Here is a 24,594-nt window from a genome sequence, read left to right as displayed (position 1 = left end):
ATCTTGCATGCATGTGATAAAGAGTGTGGGAAAAATAAAAAGTAAACTAGAACTATGAACGTTTTCCTAATTTTGGGTTCAATTTGTATATTGCAAAAATAGATTGAGGTTGCTAAGGGTTACGGATAATTGTAGAGTCTAAAGAAGCACAACTGAGGTATGTATGGCTAACTCTTTTCTTCTTAGAATAGAACTCCTAGTGTCCGAGTAATTGTTGTAAGTTCCAACTTGATCATACTAGAATTGTTTGCCTTAGTGTGTTGGATTGAAAGATTCATGTTCCCTAATTGTTTTAGATGGTTACCATGTCATCATGCTATTTGATAACGAAATCATGATTTTCCAAGCTCCTTCCCTTATGTGTGAAATGCCTTATGTGATGGTACTTATCAACATGAATGATGATGTTATTTGAACGAATACAAAGGGAAAGACTTGAATTGTAAAATGTTCCCAAGTGCCAAGAACTACTTAATAAATGAGGTTGTTTGTGCCATGTAACGAAAGATGGGAAAGAGATGTGAATTGAGTGAACAATTGAAAGAGGTTATGTCTCAAGTGAGATGGCTTAGCCGATCGGGCCGAGATCGGACGCCATGTTGTACACATGGTGGCATTTGTGTTGGAATCATTGATTTACAATGTGGATATGGATATGTCTCACTTGATATGGCTTAGCCGGTCGGGCCGAGACCGGACTCCGTGTAAAAACACGGTGGTATTATGAGTTGTGGCTTTGGCACTAAAGATTATTAACCTAAAAAGATGGAAAGATTGAATTGAAAATTATGTGATCCTTACTTGGTGTTTCTTTGTATTTCTGTGAAGTACTTATTGATTATTATGACTGCCTTCTCTTTGTTTCACTGTTCATTCTACTAAGATTGGTGTTTGCCTTACATACTAGTACTATTCGACAGTACTAACACCCTTTTTGCCGGGGGCGCTACATCTTTGAATGGATGTAGGTGGTTCTATCGCAGACAATGCTGATCCTAAATAGTGGTGCTCTCCCTCACACTCATTACAATAGTCTTGGTGAGTCCCATTTCTTCCTGGGGTCATGTAGTCCTTCTTTTGTATAAGTTCTCATATTTCGAGGTATAGCTGGGGCCTTGTTTCCGGCATTGTCATGTTGCTCTTTTGTACCCTTAGAGGTTCCGTAGACGTTTATATGGGTCATGTATATATGTTGGGCTGGTCGTTGGATCGAGTTGTATTTTGGAAACTCAACTATGGCATAATGTACGTATATAAGGAAAAATGAACTAGCAACGTTTATATATTTATATAACTGATCTCTCCCCTGTTTTACAAATGGTGACGCATTCCCTTTTTGGATTATGAATGAGTCGGGTAGGAAAGGTTCAATAGGCTTTCTCGACCGGGTTCACTCGGTTAAGCGCCGATCGCGCTCCCCGAGGTTGGGCATGACAAACTTGGTATCTGAGCCTATGGTTTTAAAGTGTCCTAGGATGTCTCGGAGCTGTTTCTAGTAGAGCCCTTCTTATCGGTGTGTTGTCAACCACATCTATAATTAGGGGGATACTTGGACATTTAAGAATGATACCCTTCATTTTTGTTCTATATCGTGCGATAGAGCGGAACGTAAGGTTGTTTTCCCCTAACTCGTGCATTGTTCTAACTTTCAGTAAATGGCACCTAAGAAGAGAGTAGGAATTTGCCAAGAATCCAATGCCACCCCAGGAGTGGTTGTTGATCCCTTACTTGATAATGCGGCTGAGGATAATCCCCTTGTTATCACACTGCCTGATTTGTCTACTCCAGAACAGACTACCCCAATTCTTACACCAGTGGAGGGTGCCACAATCCCTCCCGCCGATATACCTGTTCCACCTCCAGCCTCAGCTCCCGGTCCCAGTATTTCTTATGGAGATCTTAGAGGAGCTATTCAGATGCTGACTCAGTTATTAGCTTCCCAGGCTCAAAGGTCAAATGTTGCACCCACCTCATTTAGCTTGCAAGGAAATTCTTCCGGTTCTAGGGTAAACAGGTTCCTTCAGTTAGACCCTTCAGTGTTCACAGGTACTGACCCCGGGGCAGACCATCAGGATTTCATTGATGAGATGCATAAGACTCTCTGAGTTATGCGTGCTACGGAGACAGAGGGAGTAGAGTTGGCCTCCTATCGTTTGAAAGGGGTGGCATATTCCTGGTTTGAGATGTGGGAGGATTCCCATGAGGAGGGGAGCCCTCCGGCGGGATGGAGTGAGTTTACGGATGCCTTCATAGACCATTTCTTGCCTGCCGAGACTATGGCAACCCGTGTTGTGGAGTTTGAGACCCTTAAACAGGGTAGTAAGAGTGTGTTGGAATATCACATGGAGTTCGTGCGCCTGTCAAAGTATGCTGCTCATATGATGCCGACTATGGAGACTATGGTGCATCGATTTATGCAGGGCCTTAGCCGTTTGGTTATTAATGAGGCTGCCACAGCTGCTCTAAATTCCGACATGAACTATGGGAAGATGGTGGCATTTGCCCAAGCTACGGAGGCTCGGAAGTTAAAGCTCGGGATGGAACGAGAAAGTAGTAGTAGGGCCCGATCAGCGGGCAACCTTGGGGGTTCATTCGGAGGTGGGAGATCAGCTTTTCGGGGAGGATCATCAGGGCCATCTCAGTCTTATGCTCAGTATTCAGCTAGTGCCCTGCCATCAGGGCACGATCAACAACATGTGAGTATCTTTAGGCCCGGTCAGGGCAGTTAGGGGTCCCACCATCATGGCCGATCAGGAGGGAGATTTTAGCAGCAGCTGAGGGCCCCATTCCCTAAGTGTGGGATCATACATTCGGGAGTCTGCTACCTGGACATGCCTGTATGTTACGGATACGGGATGAGAGGTCATATTCAGAGGCAGTGTCATGCATCCCGTCAGGGTGACCGGAAGGGGCACAACTCAGTCATCCAGTCCTACATCTGCTACATCTTGAGCACCCCTTCCAACTTGAGGCTCTCCAGCACCCACAGGGCGTGGTGCAGCTAGGGGTGGTGCACAAAGTTTGGGAGGACCCAGTCGATTCTATTCTTTGAGTGGTCGACAGAGTGCGGAGGCTTTCCCAGATGTCGTCACAGGTATATTGATTGTTCAATCTCATGATGTGTATGCCCTTATTGATCCCGGATCTTCTTTGTCCTATGTTACTCCTTATGTTGCTACGAGCTTCGGGATAGAACCAGAACAGCTTCATGATCCGTTCTTTGTATCTACTCCGGTTGGCGAGTCTATTATGGCCGCACGGCGTTATAGGGATTGTGTTGTCACGGTGCGTGCTCGGGATACCATGGCCGATCTTATTGAACTAGGGATGCTTGATTTTTATGTAATAATGGGAATGAATTGTCTTTATTCATGTTTTTCCAAACTCGATTGTCGAGCCAGAATCACGAGGCTTGAGTTTCATAATGAGCCAGCTATTGAGTAGGAAGGGAATAATGTTATGCCAAAAGGTAGGTTTATTTCTTACTTTAAGGCCACGAAGATGATCAGGAAGTGGTGTACTTATCATTTGATCTGAGTTACGAACACCACTGCTGAGGTACCTACCCTTGAATCTGTACCAATTATGAATGAATTCCCCGATGTATTTTCGGATGAGCTCCCTGGAATTCCTCTAGATAGGAAGATTGATTTTGGGAATTATGTGATGCCGGGCATGCAGTCTATATCCATTCCACCTTATAGAATGGTGCCGACAGAATTAAAAGAGCTAAAGGAGTAGCTAGGGGATTTGCTAGAGAAAGGTTTCATCCGACCGAGTGTGTCACCTTGGAGCGCACCGGTTCTCTTTGTCAGAAAGAAAGATGGATCGCTGCGGATGTGTATTGATTACCGGTAACTCAATAAAGTCATAATAAAAAACAAATACCCATTGCCTAGAATAGATGATTTGTTTGATCAATTACAAGGTGTTAAGTTCTTCTCCAAAATTGATTTGCGGTCCGGGTACCATCAATTGAAGGTAAGAGAGCAGGATATTCTGAAAACAACTTTTAGAATCCGGTATGGGCACTTTGAATTTTTAGTAATGTCTTTCGGGCTAACAAATTCCTCGGCAGCTTTCATGGATCTTATTAATCGAGTCTTCAAGCCGTTCCTCGACTCCTTTGTGATTGTATTCATTGACGACATCCTTGTGTATTCTCGAAGTCAAGAGGATCACGCTGATCACCTCAGGGCAGTTCTGCAAAATCTTCATCAACACCAATTGTATGCAAAGTTATCGAAATGTGAATTTTGGCTTGAATCTATTACATTCCTGGGTCATGTCGTCTCCGGAGAAGGAATTAAGGTTGATCCTCAACAGATTGCAGCGGTGAAGGATTGGCCTAGACTTACTACTTCAACAGAGATTCGCAGTTTCTTGGGTTTGACCGGGTATTATAGGAGGTTCGTGGAGGGGTTCTCCACTCTTGCCTCTCCATTGACTAAATTGATGCAGAAGGCGGTTAAGTTCCAGTGGTCCGATGCTTGTGAAAGGAGATTCCAGGAATTGAAATCAAGATTGAATTCGGTGCTGGTATTGACCCTGCCAGAGGGTACCGAGGGGTTTGTGGTGTATTGCGATGCTTCAAGGATCGGTCTTAGGTGTGTATTAATGCAACATGGTAAGGTTATAGCATATGCTTCAAGGCAACTTAAGAATCATGAAAAGAACTATCCAACTTATGACTTAGAGCTTGCGGCGGTGGTTTTTGCATTAAAACTTTGGCTTCATTATTTGTATGGAGTCCATGTAGATGTATTCACGGACCACAAGAGTCTTCAATACATTTTTAAGCAAAAGGAATTGAACTTAAGGCAGAGAAGGTGGCTTGAATTGCTCAAAGATTATGACATCGACATTTTGTATCATCCGGGGAAAGCTAATGTGGTGGCGGATGCTCTTAGTCGGAAATCTTTGGGTAGTGTGGCTCACTTGGAGGCATGTCAAAGGCCCTTGGCCTGGGAGGTTCACCAGTTGGCCAGTTTGGGAGTTCGTCATGCGGACTCTAATGAAGGGGGAGTGATTGTGCGGAATAGGGTGGAATCATTGCTTGTGACGGAGGTCAAGGAGAAGCAATACAATGATCCAGTGTTGGTGCAGCTGGAGGAAGGGATTCATAAACATAAGACTTTGGCTTTTTCTCTTGGCATGGATGACAAAACATTATGGTACCAAGGACGACTATGTGTTCCAAACGTAGATGGTCTTCGAGAAAGAATCATGGCAGAAGCTCATACTTTTAGATATTTCGTGCACCCAGGCTCTACAAAAATGTATCATGACCTCAAGGAAGTTTACTGGTAGAATAACATGAAGAGGGGTGTGGCGAACATTGTGGAAAAATGTTCAAACTGTCAATAGGTAAAGGCCGAGCATCAAAGGCCCGGTGGGTTAGCACAGAGTATAGAAATTCCAATGTGAAAATAGGAAATGATCAATATGGATTTTGTGGTAGGGTTACCACGCACTCCGTGTAAATTTGACTCAATTTGGGTGATCATGGATAGACTCACGAAATCAGCACACTTCTTACCAGTTAGATCCACTGACACTGCGGAACAATATGCTCAATTATATATCAAGGAAATAGGTAGGCTTCGTGGCACTCCAGTTTCCATCATTTTCGATCGAGGGGCCCAGTTCACAGCTAATTTCTAGAAGACAATTCAGCAAGGTTTGGGTACGCAGGTAAATCTTAGCACGACTTTCCATCCAAAGACTGACGGGCAAGCAGAGCGGGATATTCAGATGCTTGAGGACATGTTGCGTGCGTGCGTGCTTGACTTCAAGGTTAGCTAGGACGATCATTTGCCGCTCATAGAATTTTCTTATAACAACAACTTCCATGCCAGTATTCAGATGACGCCTTTTGAGGCCTTGTATGGTAGAAGATGTAGATCGCCGATTGGGTGGTTCGAGGTTGGAGAAGCCGAAATAATAGGACCAGACCTTGTGCATCAGGCTATGGAAAAGGTTAAGATCATAAAAGAGCGGTTGAAAACTGCTCAGAGTCGTCAAAACTCCTATTCGGATGTTCGTCGCAGAGATTTAGAGTTCAAGGAAGATGATTGGGTGTTCTTGAAGGTATCTCCCATGAAGAGGATCATGCGGTTTGGAAAGAAAGGGAAATTAAGTCCGAGGTATGTCGGGCCGTATAGAATCATTCAAAGGATAGGTCAGGTGGCGTACAAGCTTGAGCTACCACCTAAGATGTCACTAATGCACCCGGTATTCCATGTGTCCATGTTGAAGAAGGTAGTTGGAGATCCGTCTGCTATCGTGCCGGTTGAGACCATCGAGATTAGTGAAGAACTGTCATACAAAGAGATTTCAGTTGCTATTCTTGATAGACAAGTTCGAAAGTTGAGGAACAAAGAAATTGCATCCGTAAAGGTATTATGGAAAAACCAGCAAGTCGAAGAGGCTACTTGGGAAGCCGAGAATGAAATGAAAAAGAAGTACCCTTGTTTGTTTGAATAACCATGTAATATCTCTATAAAGTTGTTCCCCTTAAGTTTTGTATCACTTGTTCGGCTAATATAAAGACACTACTTTCTAGTTATATGTCCCCCATGAGGCTTCGGTTGGTGTCATTTTGTATTTTGTTGTGTCATTTAATTCTATATATGTTGCTAAAGTGTGTTTCGGGGGCTCTCTGACAGGTGGATAGCCCTAAATACAAAGGAAACTCTAGCGAAATTTTCAGAAAGTTAGGAAGTTAGACAAATTTGGGGCTGATGTTACGTGGTACAACTAAAACTGTGTTAAGCAAACCTTGATCCTCATTCGAGGATGAATGATCTTAAGTGAGGTCGGATGTAAGGACCCGTAAAAATTTAAACCAAAAACTCGGGGTTTCGTGGTGCCAAGATAGATTCCTGCGTTATTATTGTAGAAATTCTTCGTGGCGAGCTTGCTCGCCGCGGTTAGGACTTTTTGGATTGAACAGTACCCCCACAGACTTAGAGGAAAATGTTTCGCAGAAGGACACATTTCTGAGGCCCATTATGCGGCTGCATAATCACTCTGTGGACCGCATAATGGTTGCAGAGTGAAGCAGTATGTTGGCCAATTTGAGGTCAGATTTGCGATCAATTATGCGACCGCATAATCACCATGCGGACCGCATATCGATCGCATAATACCTATTGAGTTTTTGCGGAGGGAGTTTTGTGGTTCATTATGCGACCGCAAAAGGAGTATGCAGACCGCATACTGGTCGCATACCTGGGTCGTAAGTTCAGGCCCCTGAGGGCCATTTCTGCGGTCACTTTGCGGACCGCATAACCATTTTACGCGGTCGCATATGCGACCACAGACCTGTGTCGGGGCACCCATTTTCTTAATTTAAAACCCGACCCCCATTCCATTAAAACACCCCTTTAGTCTATTTTGAAGCTCATTTCTCATATTTCTAGTGTGAGAGAGAGAGGGTTCTAGAGGGAGGGCCTAATTTTCATCAATTAATCTTCAAATAGTGAAGAATGAGCTACGACACATGTAAGAACTCGGCTGGGCTCTGAAATATCTAGCCGCACAAGTCTGTTGGCCAAGGACTGGATATCCAAAGCTAATGGCCTCTCTTATGGTTAAATGAAAGCCAAACTACCCATACTCTCCGCCTTTCTACTCAAGGCATTTGCATCTATATTAGCTTTATGTGGATGATATAGGATAGTAATATCATAATATTTTAGTAATTCTAGCCATCTGCGCTGCCTCAAATTTAGGTCCCTCTACTTGAACAAATGCTTCAAACTGTGATGATCAGTATAAACTTCACAAGACACCCCATAAAGATAATGCTTCCAAATCTTAAGGGCGTGAACAATCGCAGCTAACTCCAAATCATGTACCGGATAATTCTTCTCGTGGGGATTCAACTGACGTGAAGCATATGCAATAACTCGCCCTTCCTACATTAATACACAACCCAAACCAACGCGTGAAACATCGCAATACACTGTATACATTCCCGAACCAGAAGGTAACACTAACACTGGTGCTGTAGTCAATGCTGTCTTGAGCTTCTGAAAGCTTGACTCATAATCATCGGACCATCGGACTGAACATCCTTATGGGTTAATTTGGTCAAAGGTGCTACAATAGATGAAAAACCTTCCATAAACCGACGATAATAACCTGCTAAACCCAGAAAACTCCTGATCTCAGTCGCCGAAGTGGGACGATGCCAATTCTGAACTGCCTCAATCTTTTTGGGATCAACTTTAATACCTTCTCCTGATACAATATGTCCCAAAAATGCTACAGACTCTAGCCAAAACTCACATTTAGAGGACTTAGCATATAACTTTTGTTCCCGCAACGTCTGAAGCACTACTCTCATATGCTGCTCATGTTTCTCCTTGCTGCGCGAGTAGATCAAAATATCATCAATGTAGACAATGACAAACAAATCAATATATGGCCTGAATACCCTGTTCATCAGATCCATAAACGCTGCCGGGGCATTAGTCAAACCGAAAGGCATTACCAGAAACTCATAATGACCATATCTAGTACGGAAAGAAGTTTTCGGAACATCCGAATCTCGAATCTTCAGCTGATGATACCCCGACCTCAAGTTGGTCTTAGAGAACATCCTAGCACCCTGCAACTGGTCAAATAGGTCATCAATATGCGGCAACGGGTACTTGTTCTTAATAGTAACTTTGTTCAATTGGCGATAATCAATACACATTCGCATTGTGCCATCTTTCTTCTTCACAAATAATACCGGTGCACCCCAAGGTGATACACTCGGTCTGACGAATCCTTTGGCTAGTAGCTCTTTAAGTTGTTCTTTCAATTCTTTTGGATCCATGCGATACGGTGGGATAGATATAGGTTGGGTATCTGGAACCAAGTCAATACAAAAATCAATATAACGATCAGGTGGCATACCTGGAAGATCTGAAGGAAATACATTGGAGAACTCCCGAACTACTGGCACTGAATCAATAGTCAGAGTCTTTGCAGTAGTATCCCGGACATAGGCTAGATAAGCCAAACAACCCTTCTCAACCATGTGTTAAGCCTTTATAAAAGAAACAACCCGATTAAATGAACTAACCGACAAACCTTTCCACTCCAGCCTAGGCAAAGATGGAATAGCCAAGGTAACAGTTTTGGCATGACAATCTAGAACAACATGATATGGAGATAACCAGTCCATACCCAAAATAATTTCAAAATCGATCATCTCGAGCAATAAGAGATCTTCTCTAGTTTCATAGCCACAGAATGCAATAATACAAGACCAGTAGATCCGGTTCACTATAACAGAATCGCCTACATGAGTGGACACATAAACAAGAGTACTCAAGGACTCACAAGAAACATCCAGGAATGGAGCAAATAGAGACAACACATATAAATACGTGGGTCCTGGATCAAATAATACTGAGGCATCTTTGCCGCAAACAAAAATAATACCTGTAATCACAGCATCTGAGGCCTTTGCATCTGGTCTAGCCAGAAAAGTAGAACCGAGCTGGAGCGCCAACTGGTTGGCCTCCGCCTGGATGACCTCCATCTCTAGGATGTCCCCTACCCACCTGTCCTCCACCTCTTGGTGGTCGGACTACCGGTGGAGCAACTGGTCTGGTAAGCATAGGCTGTTGACCCTGCTGTACTGGTCTACCCCGAAGCCTGGGGCAAAACCTCTGCATGTGACTGGGATCCCCGCACTCATAATAACTCTTCGGTATGATGGGCTGCTGACTAAGTGTATGGCCCTGGGGAACTGAATACCTACTGGAAGGACCCTGAATAGTTGGTTGGCTGTAGGAACTCTCTGGTATAGCACTAAGATAAGGTCGCACTGGAGCACCTCGAGGAGGTGGTGGTGCTGGAAATGGGGGTCTACTGGACTGCCCCCTCACGAACTAACCTCTGCCCCCAGATGTAGCACCTCTCAACTCTCCAGAGTACCTGAACCGCTTATCTCTCATAATCTGCTCTCTGTTCCGCTGACGCACACCCTCAATCCTCCGGGCTATCTCCACAACTAGCTCATAAGAAGTACCCATCTCAACCTCTCGAGCCATAATGGCTTGAATGCCGGTATGTAAACCCGCAACAAAGCTCCGCACTCTCTCCGCCTCAGTAGGGAATATCATAAGTGCATGGCGAGATAACTCAAAGAACCTCGCCTCATAATCAGACACTGACATCTGACCCTACTAGAGCTGCTCAAACTGAAACCGCAACTCTTCCCTCTAGGAGGGTGGAATATACATGTCCAGGAAGATACGGGTGAACCTGTCTCAAGTCATGGGAGGAGAATCTGCTGGTCTGCCAAGAACATAAGACTGGCACTATCTACGGGCTCTGCCCTCTAGTTGAAAAGTAGCAAAGTCAACCCCATGAGATTCTAATGTCCTCATGTTATAGAGTTTGTCCCTGCAACGATCAATGAAGTCCTGTGGATCCTCATGTCGCTCACCCCCGAAGACAGGAGGATGTAGGCTAGTCCATCGGTCCAATAGTTTCTGAGGATCGGCGACTACAGCTGGCCTAGGCTCAAGTGTAGTTGCTGCCACAGGCTGGGCTCCACCCACGGGTAGTGCACCCTAGGTCTGATATACAACATCTATCTTTTCATGAGCCTGTGCATTAGGGGTCTGTGCTCCCCCGTCCGCTTGAGATGTGCCTGGGTCTACCGGAAATAAACCATCCTGAGTCATATTGTCCATGAATCGTAGCATACGATCCATGACATCCTGAAATCCCGGTGTAGATGTGAAATCCACCGGAGCTGGCTCTGCCACAGGCACCTCACCCTGCTCCTCAATAATGGGATTCTCTACTGGATCCACTGGCGGCATAACTGGAACAGTCCTGGGACATCCTCGCCCTCTACCACGGGCTGGAGCCCTCCCTCTGCCTCGGCCTCTAGCAACTGGGGAAGTAGCTCTTCCCTTGTCTGGAACCTCATTCGAGCGCGTTCTCACCATCTGAGAGAGAATAAGAGAAGGATATTTAGAACTACATCAATTGCACGATGGAATATGAAGAAAGGAAATTTCCTAACACCATATAGCCTCTCGAAGATAAGTACAGACGTCTCTGTACTGATCCGCAAGATTCTATTAGGCCTGCTCATAACTTGTGAGACCTACGTGAACCTAGTGCTCTGATACCATGTTGTCATGACCCAATTTCACCTATAGGTCATGATGGCGCCCAACACTACGGCTAGGCAAGCCAACTTAATAAATTAAGCATTCATTGACAAAATTTAAAACCGAAAGAAATAATAAAACCCAAATTCTACCAATATATATGACAAGATCTGGTGTCACAAGTGTATGAACATCTAGTAGATTATACAAAACCTCAAATACTGTCTGAAATAAAAATTTACAGAATGATAAATACAAAGAGAGACACTAGTAGCTGCAGAACGGATCAGAGAAATAGCTCACCACTAAGCCCATGGATAACGTGGGTGTAAGACGATAGGTCCCCCACTAGTACTTGCCTCAGTTCCTGCACAAAAAGTGCAGCAAGTGTAGTATAAGTACGTAAACAACGTGTACCTAGTAAGTATCAAGCCTAATCTCGAAGTGGTAGAGACGAGATGGCCGACTTTGACACTCACTATGGGTCAATAATAATAATTGAAATACAACTAGGATATTTACATCAGCATGATTTACAGAATTTACAATAATTTATTTAATCAACAGAAATAATCAAATTCCTTAAAATGCAACAATTCTCAATATACTAATTGAATTCCTTCAATTCAAATAATTTCTAATTTATTAATTAAATATCATTTACAGGAATAACAATTTATTTCTTTAACAAGCAAGAATAATAATTCATTAAATTCCAAGGATTTTTCAATTATCAATTAGCTTCGCAAGCTGAAATAAATTATTAAAGTATCGTGTGATTATTATTATTAAGTACGATTTCTACCGAGGACGTACGACCCGATCTAGAGTGTCGTGTACACTATCGAGGAACGTGCGGCGTGATCCATAGATGCATCTATCCTGCTTAGGCATTCGGCCCGCTCCACAAGAAAGGAGGACATTTTCTTATGTACCTCCGGAAGAAGAGTATATTTATTATAAGATAAATTCGGGAGGAAGAACAATTTCTTTTGACAATTAATCAAATTTAAATAGAAAATTAAGCATATGAGATTTCCATCCTTTAATATCTTTATCTAACAATTTACAATATATTCATATATATATATATATATATATATATATATATATATATATATATATATATATATATATCAATTAATATTAATTAAACAAAGAATAGAATTTACACAAGTAATTCATGCTTTGAGTCCTAAACTACCTGGACTTTAGCATTAATAGTAGCTACACACGGACTCTCGTCACCTCCTGCGTACGTAGCCCCTCCAATTAGCAACAATTATTCAATTTAATCCCTATGGGGTAATTTTCCCCTCACACGATTAGACAAGAGACTTACCTCGTCTCAAAGTCCACTTTTCGATTATCGTATCGCGTAAAATTCTCGATTCAATGCCGAAAAATCCGAAACTATCCAAAAGTTATATAAAAAAATTAATATATGTTCAATAATTTGAAATTCATCTATTAATAAATTACCCTATCCAAAATGATAAAATTCCTAAAATTCACCCCGGGCCCACGTGCCCGAATTCTGGAAATTTTCGGATGAAAACGTTACCCATAATCTCAAGAACTCAAATATATAATTTCTATCCAATTCCATAACTATTTTCGTGGTTAAAATCTCATTTTTATAAATATATAGGTTTTTCACCTAAACCTTTGATTTCTACGATTTACTAGTTATAATCTACTTGTAATCTATGTATTTAACTCAAGGGGTGTAGAATTAACTTACTTCCAAGTTGTTAGTTGAAATCTCCTTTCAAAAAGCTCCAAAATCGCCCAAGAATGGAAGAAAATGGGCAAAAATGGTGAATTCCCATTCTTTTAAGCTTTCTGCCAAACAAGTCTTTCGCACCTGCGGCTTTCGCATCAGCGGAAAATCCTCGCAGGTGCGAGTTTCACTCGCTTGGGTTAAGGTCGCTTCTGCGTACCCTTCTTCGCACCTGCGCGTTCGCATGTTCACAAATTCTCCGCATCTGCGGTCGATTGCCCCTTCCCTTTTCCACTTCTGCGAAGAAATCTCGCATATGCGAGTGCCGTACTTGTGAGCTTCTGTCGCATCTGCGAATGTCGCACCTGCGACTGGCCAAGCGCAGGTGCGATTCTGACAGTAGCTGGGAGCTTCAGTTTTGGCTCCCAACTTCCAACTTGGTCCGAGCCTCGTCCGATTGACACTAGGGGTCCCCGAGACCCCGCCTGAACATACCAACAGGTTTGAAATCATAAAACGGACTCGCTCGAACTCTCGGAATGCGTAAAACAACATCAAATCTAAGAATCATACCCTAAACCAAATTGATTCAAACTTAAAAGTTCAAGTTCTTCAAATTACTGTCAATGCGCCGAAATATACTTAAACTACTCGGAATGACACGAATATTTGCGTGCAAGTCATAAATCACTATACGGAACTATTTCCAAACTCAGAATTTCAAACGGACTTCAATTACTCAAAATCCTTCTCCAAACCAAATTTAAAGAATTTTAAACCTTCAAATAGTTAATTTTTACTATTAAGCGTCAAACGCTCCCGGATTATCCTAAACCCAATTCGGACATACGCCCAAGTCCAAAATCATCATACGAACCTATTGGAACCGTCAAATCCCGATTTCGGGGTCGTTTTCTCAAAATGTTGACCGAAGTCAAACTTGTCCATTTAAAGCTAACTTAAGGAACCAAGCGTTCCAATTTCAACCCACACTCTTCCAAATCCCGAACCAACCATTCCTGCAAGTCATAAATTAATAAAAGCATGTTCGGGGAGTTATATTTTAGGGAACAAATTTCTAAAAGTTAAAATGACCGGTTGAGTCATTACACCAAAATCCCACCACAGGCGTCGTGATGGCACCTAGTCTCTAAGATTAGGTAATCCGATTTCAATTACATTTATTTTGAAGCCATTTTTTTAATAAGAAATCAAAACTAACAACGAAACAAATATAAACATACAACCTCCCATGACTGGTAGTACTGAGTCACGAACTCTAACTGAATACATGAAATGATCACGAGGACTGAATATACAATACTGTTTGGTTACAAATTAACAGTACAATGAAATGAAAAGACTCTAAGGGACTGCGACGACCAAGCAGCTCTACCTTGAATCCTTAAGATCCATCTTTAACTCCGCTCAAGCCCGATATCTCCAATACCTGGATCTGCACAAAAATGTGCAGAAGTGTAGTATGAGTACACCACAGTCGGTACCCAGTAAGTATCAAGACTAACCTTAGTGGAGTAGTGACGAGGTACAGTCAAGACACTCACTAGTCTAATAACCTGTGTAATATAGCATATAAAAATAATAGGAAACAAATAAAAATGGTGACAATAATAATCAACCAGTGATATAAACAACATGAAGACAAGAACACCATAAATATTGTGCAACAAATAATGAATACAAGTACAACCAATTAATCAAGTCATTCCAATATAAATCTTTCGCCTATATGTTTTTCAAATCGAAATCTTCAGGATATAATACTTTCAAATAAATCTCTTTCAAATCTCTTTCCTTCAAATAAATATCTCTCAAATAAAATTCTTTCAAATAAATCTCTTTCGAATAAAAGTCACCCTGTGACACAACATTTCAAAATCATAAAATACGGGTCTCAGCCCACTTTCATATTTTCACGGCACCTCGTGCCAATTTCTCTATCACAACCGCACAGACAACTCACGTGCCAAATGTCATTATTATTTAACCACAATACCTCGTTCCCACATTTCATATCACAATTGCACGGACAATTCACGTACCAATATATCAATGTATATAAGATCCGTAAATCAATTTATTTTCAATAAAATAAGTTTACAATTTTTAAACCAAGTAAGAAACTATCAAAGAAATGAGTTTATTGTTTGAACTCGTTTGGGTGAAGAAAATGACATTTCAATTAAAATGAAGCATCCGATGACTACTAATTTGGATGTAAAATTTATTAAATTAAAACATAATAGCAATTTCTTTTATTCGAAACAACTCAATTCTCGAAAACTAGTAAAAATCATAAACACAAATCTGCAAAGTCTTGTACAAAGAGCCAAAGACAACACAATACAACAAGGAATACAAAACACATAATAAAATCAAATAACACATCACAGAAGAACACAATAATTTATATATCACGGAAAAACAAAATAACCAAAGGCAAGTGCATCCATAGAAAAATATCAACAAAAGGGTACTCCCGAGGTACCGCCTTGTAGTCCCAAAAGTAAATATGCAAGACAGAGAGGATCTCCCGAGGTACCGCCTCGTAGTCCCAAAAGTAAATATACAAGACAAGGGGGATCTCGGGGATCTCCCGAGATACCACCTCGTAGTCCCAAAGGTAAATATGCAAGACAGGGGGGATCTCCCGAGGTACCGCTTCGTAGTCCCAAAAGTAAATATGCAAGATAGGCGAATCTCCCGGAATACCGTTCTGTAGTCCCAAAATAAACATGCAGGGTAGGGGGATCTCCCGGAATACTGTTCCGTAGTCCCAAAGAAAATATGATTTTAACAACTGCACATCAAGTGCTCGCATATCACAAACGGCTCATCAAGTGCTCAAATATTACAACATATCACAAATTGCACATCGAGTGATCAAATATTTCAACTTGACACAGAAATCAATAATACATTATTTTCCACAATAAGGAGCCCATGGCTCGACTATAATGTGCACAAAATCTTACCAAAAATATCCGGGAGTAAACAACTCAACAAAATAATATTTCACATAAATTTAAGGTGGCAATCACACCAAATCATCATATAAAAATAATTTCAACAAACAAGGATCTAGGCATGACAAATAGAGGATTTAATAAGTGACAATAATTTCCAACTTAATACATAAGGGCGTCTAAGAATTTTAACCAATGTAATTTACACATATAAACCAAGTACGTACTCGTCACCTCACGTACATGGTTTTCAATTACACAATTTACACATAAGACTCAGTGCATAAGGGGTAATTTTCCCCACTCAAGGTTAAGCAAGATACTTACCTTTTTGAACTTAGACCGATATTCCAAAATAGCTTTCTCACGTGAATTGACCTCCGGACGGCTCCAATCTTTCTTGAGCCTCACTTATATTACTACGAGGTTCCGAAAATCCTAGAAACTTCAATCTTTTTAGAAACATAACAAAATTGAACCATAATTAGGAAGATTTTCATGGTTTTAGCTCATTTGAGCATTTTATCAAACACTACGTGTACAAATTTGGTTACAAGGTTCTTCTACAAGATTTCCTTCATTCAACAACCCAATCTTTACTTATTTGATCTCAACAACCTTCCCACAAACCTTATTGGTACAAGCATATATACATAATACTCTTACACCCAAGAATCATACTCCCAATCACCAATATTTTACCCCAACTCGAAATTGAAGACTAGGGGTTGAATCTAACCTCTTTGATGAATATCTTGTGATTAGCTTCCTTGATTCTTGAAGATTGGTACAAGATTAGATGATTAGAATGTTAGGTTTACTCCATCTCTCCCAAAAATGCTCTTACAGCTCTCTAAAATATCAGGTTTTTACCTCAAAAATGACTTAACCCCTCTCTCTACCCGGCCTTGGGGTTATTTAATGGGTTCCTACGTGCACGGCCGCATACCTGGGCAAGTGACCGTGCATCCAACCGCACACTTAAGGCATAAAGTCTCAAATATATACGGCCGCGCATCAGGGTGCGCATATGACACAGGTCCAGTACAATGGCCACAGCTCTCTGTATACATATCCAAATGACAAACAGTTTTATGCGTTGGAAACTAGACTCAAGGGGCTTTAATTTGATAGTTTGTACACCATATAACACTTTATATATTAAGAGTTATGCTTGTTGGAAGTTAGGTCTTGTGCAAACTCACTTGAAACTTTCATCCATTATGAAATATTCAACTTTCGCCAAAATGCGTCGAATTGTCCTACGAACTTCCAAATCCAAATCCGGACATACGCCTAAGTCTTAAATCACCATACGAAGCTATTGACATCACCAAAATTCCATTCTGGGATTGTTTGCTCAAAAGTCAGCTCTCTAGTCAACTCTTTCTATTTAAACTTCGAAATAAGAATTGTTCTTTCAATTTATTTCCGAATCTTCTGAAAATCAAACTCGACCACACCCGCGGGTCATAATACATATTACGAAGATGCTCGAGACCTTAAGTCACTGAATGGGGTATTAATTCTTAAAACGATAAGTCGGGTCTTTACAAGGATATCAAAGCTTCACGAACGCGACCACCTGATCGCGAACGCGAAGAACAAATCGCCCCGCTACCCAAATCCTTCATCGCGAATGTGTGGGTCCTTCCTCGTTCACGATGAAGGAAACCAAAACTAGAAAATCTGATTTCTCCAACTTAGATTCGGGTGGTCCGAAACACACCAGAGCAACTCGAGGCCCTGTCCAAATGCACCAACAAGTCCATAAGCATAATATGGACCTGATCGAACTCTTGAAAACACATAAAACAACAACGAAACTAAGAATCACACCCCAAAACTAAATTGAATCAAATTATGAACTTCAAGTTTTCAATTCGCTCCGAATGCGCCGAATCATACTTAAACTACTCGGAATGACACCAAATTTGCGTGCAAGTCTTAAATCACCATACAGAACTATTCCCTGTCTTGGAATCCCAATTGGACCTCGATAGTACCAAATCCTACTTCATACCAAATTTAAAGAACTTTAAAACCTTCAATGTGTCAACTTTCAATATTAAGCATTGAAACACTCCTAGGTTATCCAAAACCCGATCCGAACATACACCCAAGTCCGGAATCATCATACGGACCTATTAGAATCGTCAAATGCCGATTCCAAAGTTGTTTTCTCAAACTGTTGACTCAAGTCAAACTTAGCCCTATGTTCCTATTTCAACCCGAACCCTTCAAAACCCGAACCAACCATCCCCGCAATTCATAAAACAGTAAAATCTCATACGGGGAGTCTCATTTATGAGAACGGGGTTCTAGAAAGCAAAATGACTGATCGCGTCGTTACATTTACTATGCCAATCACATTGTAATACTTGTCGATACTTTATTGTACAAAGATTATACAACACTTTAAATACAATTTAGAGTATTTCTACATAGATTATATACTTTCTTATTTTAAATTTTTTTTTGCACCACCAAAGTTTAGATCGATTATTAAAATATGATTAAAAAGTTAGTTGAAACATAAGTCGTGATGTATTTTCTCATTGCTTAAATTGAATAATATATACTTTTACTCTTTTAGTATTTTCAATTGTATTAACATATTGGTTTTTCTTTTTATATCAATCAAAATTTGAATAATAAAATAAATAAATTTTATTCCGAAATAGTTTATGATAAAGTGTGTTTTTTTGGGTTCATTGAAATAATAAGCGTGAATGTTTATTATTTAAAATTCTTTAACAAGAAAATTTGTATTTTATTCAAGTTTACTGACATGTCTTAATAATTTAATAAAATAAATTAATTTTTCGATCGCTCTAAATACTAATCAAATTGACTTCAAATTGAAGCATTATAGTTTTTTTCTAGTTTTGTTCGATATGATTGAGATACTATTTAGGGTGTAATAATCCTTTATTCACCATAATTATTTGTTGAGCCTTTTTAAAAATAGTTAATTCTATATTTATGTATTTTTGAAATCTATATAATGTTGGATTTTGTTATTGAACATAAAGGAAATACCCAACTACCTTTGATCATAGAGGAAGAAGTAGAATCTTGCATAATGATACTTCTCATGCTACCTAATATGTAATGATTTTTAAAGGAAAAAATTTCCTAAATCAATTGTCTTAATTTTTGGTTTAGGTTATTCTCAAGTCATGTTTTAGAGAGGGAATAATTTTTATACAATTTGAATAAATACCAAATTTATATATTCAAAAGGGGACTTGAAAATATATTTTATTCTTAATTATTGTTTCCTAATTTTATAAAGTTTTCAATTGAAATTTAATTTAATGAGAACTAAATGATATGCATTGATAATAATATCTGAATAAAAATTTACGTAAATTATCTCTACTTCTTTTTCTTTTAAAAAAATTCTTATTTACTAAAATAGTAAATAAATAAAACAAATGAAAACAATATTTCTTAAGGAGATAATATAAATTTATGTTACCGTGGTATATTTTTAATCAAATGAATATATAAATTATAAAATTACCAAACAGATAATTTTTCTAGTTAAAATACTTATTGAAAAAATAACGTTTTAAACCGTGAAGGTGAGAAGTAGTTTGCTTTCACACAAATTGCAGAGTAATAGTAATCAAGTACAAGTAGTGCATTTAAAGAAGAGTGAATATTGAATGGGAAGTGGGGTCCACCTTAAGAATTCAATAGCTTAGGCCCAAGTTACTTTTAATTTTTTCCATAACCCACAATCAAACTTTTGAGCCTATTATACAAGCGACCAATACAATTATATTTTTAAAATGACAATGATACCCTTGGTCGACCTGCTCTACTCTTTTCTATGTAATATATATATATATATATATATATATATATAGAATAATAAAAAAAATTTAAATGAAAAAAAGAAAAGAAAAATGCTGCAAACTTACCAGCCAACACATCCTCTTGATCCCAAACATATTGCGGTGTCCCTATATTTCTTCACATATTCAGGGACGGACAAAGTCACTTGAAACTTGTGTGGGTAATGATTTTCATAGTATTATTGATAACGCAATATCAGAATTAAATAATTTCAAGGAAATTTTTTAACGTTTAGCATTGGAAAATATCACCCCAAAAAAATCCCTTCTTTTATCATTCTTAGACTAAGAGATTTCACCGAATAGATCTAAAATAATTTTTACTATGCTCCAAACACACCGAAAAAGGAAAAGATGAAGGGAAAAAAGAACTCACAGTCAGATCCATGCCCTCATCATCGGCTGCAGAATGCTGCTGTGGTATCTCCATTTTTTTTTTACTCCGATAAAAAAAAACCCTAATTGACGATACCAGAGTTTATAAATTGAGGGAAAGGGAGAAGTCCTAATAGGTGAAATGACTCATAAAGCCCTTCCTAGTACTAATATTTATACTTTGAGAAGATGATGTACTCGTGCGATGCACGAGCCCAATTGTTGCTCCTTTTTCTTGTTTTCTTTCTTTTAATATTTCTTGATCTATTGTTAATTATACACTTTGTCCGTCTTAAAGAAAAAATATTAAAATAGACTTTTGCATAATAGCGTATAGAACCACGATTACCTATATTGTTATTTTTGTTATGTACATTTTAATTTTTCTGAAATCGTATTACTATGCCAATCACTTTGTAACACTTGTCGACACTTTACTGTACAAAGACTATACAATACTTCAAATACAATTTAGAGTATTTATACATAGATTCTACACCTTTTTATTTTTAAAAAAATATTTTGCTCCACCAAATTTAAAATCAATTATTAAAAAATGATTAAAAAGTCAGTTGAAACATAAGTCGTGATGTATTTTCTCATTGTTTAAATTGAATAATATATACTTTTACTCTATTAGTATTTTCAATCGTAACATATTAGTTTTTCGTTTTATATCAATTAAAATTTTAATAATAAAATAAATAAAGTTTATTCCGAAATAGTTTATGATAAGGTGTGTTTTTTCGGGTTCATTAAAATAATAAGCGTGAATTTTTATTATTTAGAATATTTTTAACAAGAAAATTTGTATTTTATTCTAGTTTACTGACATGTCTTAATAATGTAATAAAATAAATTAAATTTTTCGATCGCTCTAAATACTAATCAAATTGACCTCAAATTGAAGAATTATAGTTTTTTCTAGTTTCATTCGATATCATTGAGATACTATTTAAGGTGTAATAATCCTTTCTTCACCATAATTATTTGTTGGGCCTTTTTAAAAATAGTTATTTCTATATTTATGTATTTTTGAAATCTATATAATGTTGGATTTTTTATTGAACGCAAAGAAAACACCCAACTACCTTTGATCATAGAGGGAGAAGTAGAATCTTGCATAGTGATACTTCTCATGCTACCTAATATGTAATGATTTTTAAAGGAAAACAATTTCCTAAATCAATTGTCTTAATTTTTGGTTTAGGTTATTCTCAAGTCATGTTTTAGAGAGGGAATCCTTTTTATACAATTTGAATAAATACCAAATTTATATATTCAAAAGGGGACTTGAAAATATATTTTATTCTTATATATTATTTCCTAGTTTTATAAAGTTTCCAATTGAAATTTAATTTAATGAGAACTAAATGATATGCATTGATAATAATATAAGAACATCTGAATAAACATCTACGTAAATTATCTCCACTTCCTTTTCTTTTAAAAAAGTTCTTATTTACTAAAATAGTCAATAAATAAAACAAATGAAAAAAATATTTCTTAAGGAGATAATAGAGTTTTTATATATAAATTTATGTTATCATGGTCTATTTTTAATCAAATGAATATATAAATTATAAAATTACCAAACAGATAATGTCACGACCCTAATTTTTCCTCCGTGAATTGTCATGACGGCACCTAGTCTGTACGATTAGGTAAGCGTAACACTTTGCGAAAATAAAATAAAAAACCTAAAAATTAACAACTAACGGTAGCAGATATTTTAATTAAGCAATTGAGATGCCGCTCGGCATATACAATAATCATTTCTCGAAATATATACATAACACTTCCAAGACCCGGAACACCATAAGTCACAAGTTTCTACGAAGTTCTAACTGCTCTATACATTAATGTCTATATAAATAAGAGAAGAATAAACATAGGGGGATAGAGGGGGATTCCGAGGATCTGCGGGCGCGGACAAATTTGCCTTGAAGTCTCCGAAAACAACAACGATTGCAACTAAGAGCGAGGCTAGTAGAGGAAACCTGAATCTACACACAAAAAATATGTGTAGGAAAGGGCATGAGTACATCACAACGGTACTCAATAAGTGCCAAGTCTAGCCTCGGTCGAGTAGTGACGAGGTCAGGTCACGGCCCTACTGGTATATATATAATAAAACAAGGCAGAATGAAATATCGCAGTAAAATAAAGACTAAAATTTAACAAGGATGAAATCATAGAAAGGTAACAACTTAGTACACAGATAGGGGGTGATCTCCCAGAATACCGTTCCGTAGTCCCAAAGTAAATACGCAAGGGGATCTCACGGAATACTGTTCCGTAGTCCCAAAGGTAAATACACAACTCAACAATAGAATTTAACAACTACAATATGAAATCCTACAATTTAGACTATGTACGAGTCAAGGAAAAGCAGGAGATTCACTAAACATGTTGCACGTAGTTCAGATAAACAATTAAGGCAAGTAGACATGCTATTCTAACCTAACAAGATACTACACATGCTGATATGACTCAAATAAGAAGGAAACAAGTTATTACTTAGCAGAAATCGAGTTTTTACAATAATTAGCCCGTGTACGTACTCGTCACCTCACGTACACGACACTCACATATCAAAATAGTACCAAATCCTAAGGAAAGTTCTCCCCCCTCCAATACAAGGTTAGGCAAGCCACTTACCTCGAACCAAGCTCAATCAATCCGTAACAATGCTCTTTCCACGAAAATCCGACTTTGAATGGCCCAAATCTAGCCAAAATCAATTACATATCATAAATATAGCTATAAGGAACTAATCTAGCTACTGAAATCAAAGCTAAAGCAAGAAATTAGAAATCGCCCTAAAAAGCCTCCCCAGGCCCACGTCTCGGAATCGGGTAAAAGTCACAAAATATGAACACCCATTTACTCACGAGTTCACTCGTACCAAAATTACTCAAATCCGATACCAAAATTTCGATAAAAATCCCAAAATTCGACCAAAGAACTTTTCTCAAATCTTTCCCAATTTTCCACCCCAAATCACTAATTCATGATGAAATTAAAGACATAATCGTGGAAATTAACCAAAACTAGGTAAGAATCACTTACCCCAAACACCCACGTGAAAATCCCTCCAAAAATCGCCTAATTCTGAGCTCTCAAGTCCAAATGATGAAAAATGACATGAACCCTCGATTTGGCCCCTTTTCTGCCAGAGATCTCGCTTCTGCGAGCCTTCAACCGCACCTGCGAAAAATCCATCACAGGTGCGAAAATGACTTAAGGGGTATTGGTTCCGCATCTGCGAACAAGGACCGCATCTATGAGCCCGCACCTTCGCTCCTCTTCCACTTCTGTGTGTCCTCTTCTGCAGATCTATCGCCGCACTTGTGGTCCCAGCTGGACAGGGCCAAAACTGCTTCTCCGACACCATGACTGCTTCTGCGGCACCGCACCCATGGCCCAAAGTGCGCAGGTGCATTTACACCAGGTGCAACAGCTTCAACAATTGCATAAGTCCTAAACTCAACCCGTTAAGCATTCGAAACACACCCGAGGCTGCCGGAACCTCAACTAAATATACCAATCAGTCCTAAAATACCATACAGACTTAGTCGAGCCCTCAAATCACGCCAAACAACTCTAAAAACACAATTCACCCTCCGATTCAAACTTAAAGAACTTGAAACTTCTAAATTCGACAAACCGATGCCGAAACCTACCGAACCACGTCCGATTGACCCCAAATTTTGTACACAGGTCATACTCAACCCTACAGACCTACTCCAACTTCCAGAATCGGAATCCAACCCCGATATCAAAAAGTCCAATACCGATCCAACTCTCTAAAACTTCGACTTTCGCCATTTCAAGCCTAAATGAGCTACATACCTCCAAAACATAATCCGTACATGCCCCTAAGTAAACAATCACCTAACAGAGCTAATGGAACCGACGAACCTCCATTCCAGAGTCGTTTTCAGACAGTTCCATCAATGTTCCAAATCCTAAGGCTTAAACCTCTATTTAGGGACTAAGCGTCCCAAAACACTCCCAACACTAAAATAAAACCTCCTGGTAAGTCACAATAGCAGAACTAAATACGGGGGAGGCAGTTAATTGGGGATCGAGGCTATAAATCTCAAGACGATCGGCCGTGTCGTCACATCCTCCCCCTCTTAAAATAATCGTTCGTCCTCGAACGAGTATAGAGACATACCTGAAGCTGTGCAAAGATGAGGATAACAGCTACAGATATCCTGCTTGGTCTCCCAAGTTGCCTCCTCGACCGGCTGACCCATCCACTAAACCTTCACGGAAGCAATGTTCTTTGACCTTAGCTTTCTGACCTGCCTGTCCAAAATAGCCACTGGCTCCTCAACATAAGATAGATCCTTGTCCAACTGGACTGAGCTAAAATCCAACACATGAGCCGGATCATTGTCATACTTCAGGAGCATAGAAACGAGGAATATTGGATGAACCCTTGCTAGGGTGGGAGGTAAGGAAATCACAAAAGCAACTTGCCCAACATGTCGCAAAACCTC

General features: G+C 39.2%; 1 protein-coding gene and 1 long non-coding RNA gene across 2 annotated transcripts; one reads left to right on the top strand and one right to left on the bottom strand.

Annotated features, from left to right (window-relative positions):
• Nucleotides 1-2,183: 2,183 nt before the first annotated feature.
• Nucleotides 2,184-2,729, top strand: LOC138903991 (uncharacterized). The gene has a single exon (XM_070192550.1). The coding sequence runs from the start codon at nt 2,184-2,186 to the stop codon at nt 2,727-2,729; it is 546 nt and encodes a 181-aa protein (XP_070048651.1).
• An 11,306-nt stretch (nt 2,730-14,035) lies between these two features.
• On the bottom strand, nt 14,036-20,232 carry LOC108942929 (uncharacterized). Its single transcript, XR_011413240.1, has 2 exons — nt 20,085-20,232; nt 14,036-14,311 (listed from the first exon to the last, which is right to left on the bottom strand). It is a non-coding gene; the product is annotated as an uncharacterized lncRNA (long non-coding RNA).
• Nucleotides 20,233-24,594: the final 4,362 nt, after the last annotated feature.

Source organism: Nicotiana tomentosiformis, unplaced genomic scaffold (assembly GCF_000390325.3).
Source record: "Nicotiana tomentosiformis unplaced genomic scaffold, ASM39032v3 Un00302, whole genome shotgun sequence".
Taxonomy (NCBI): Eukaryota; Viridiplantae; Streptophyta; class Magnoliopsida; order Solanales; family Solanaceae; genus Nicotiana; species Nicotiana tomentosiformis.
This window is presented reverse-complemented; position numbering and strand designations above follow the sequence as displayed.

Bases quoted from the DNA above. Each gene is read 5' to 3' on its own strand.
- LOC138903991 (XM_070192550.1), top strand. From the start codon at position 2,184: ATGTGGGAGGATTCCCATGAGGAGGGGAGCCCTCCGGCGGGATGGAGT.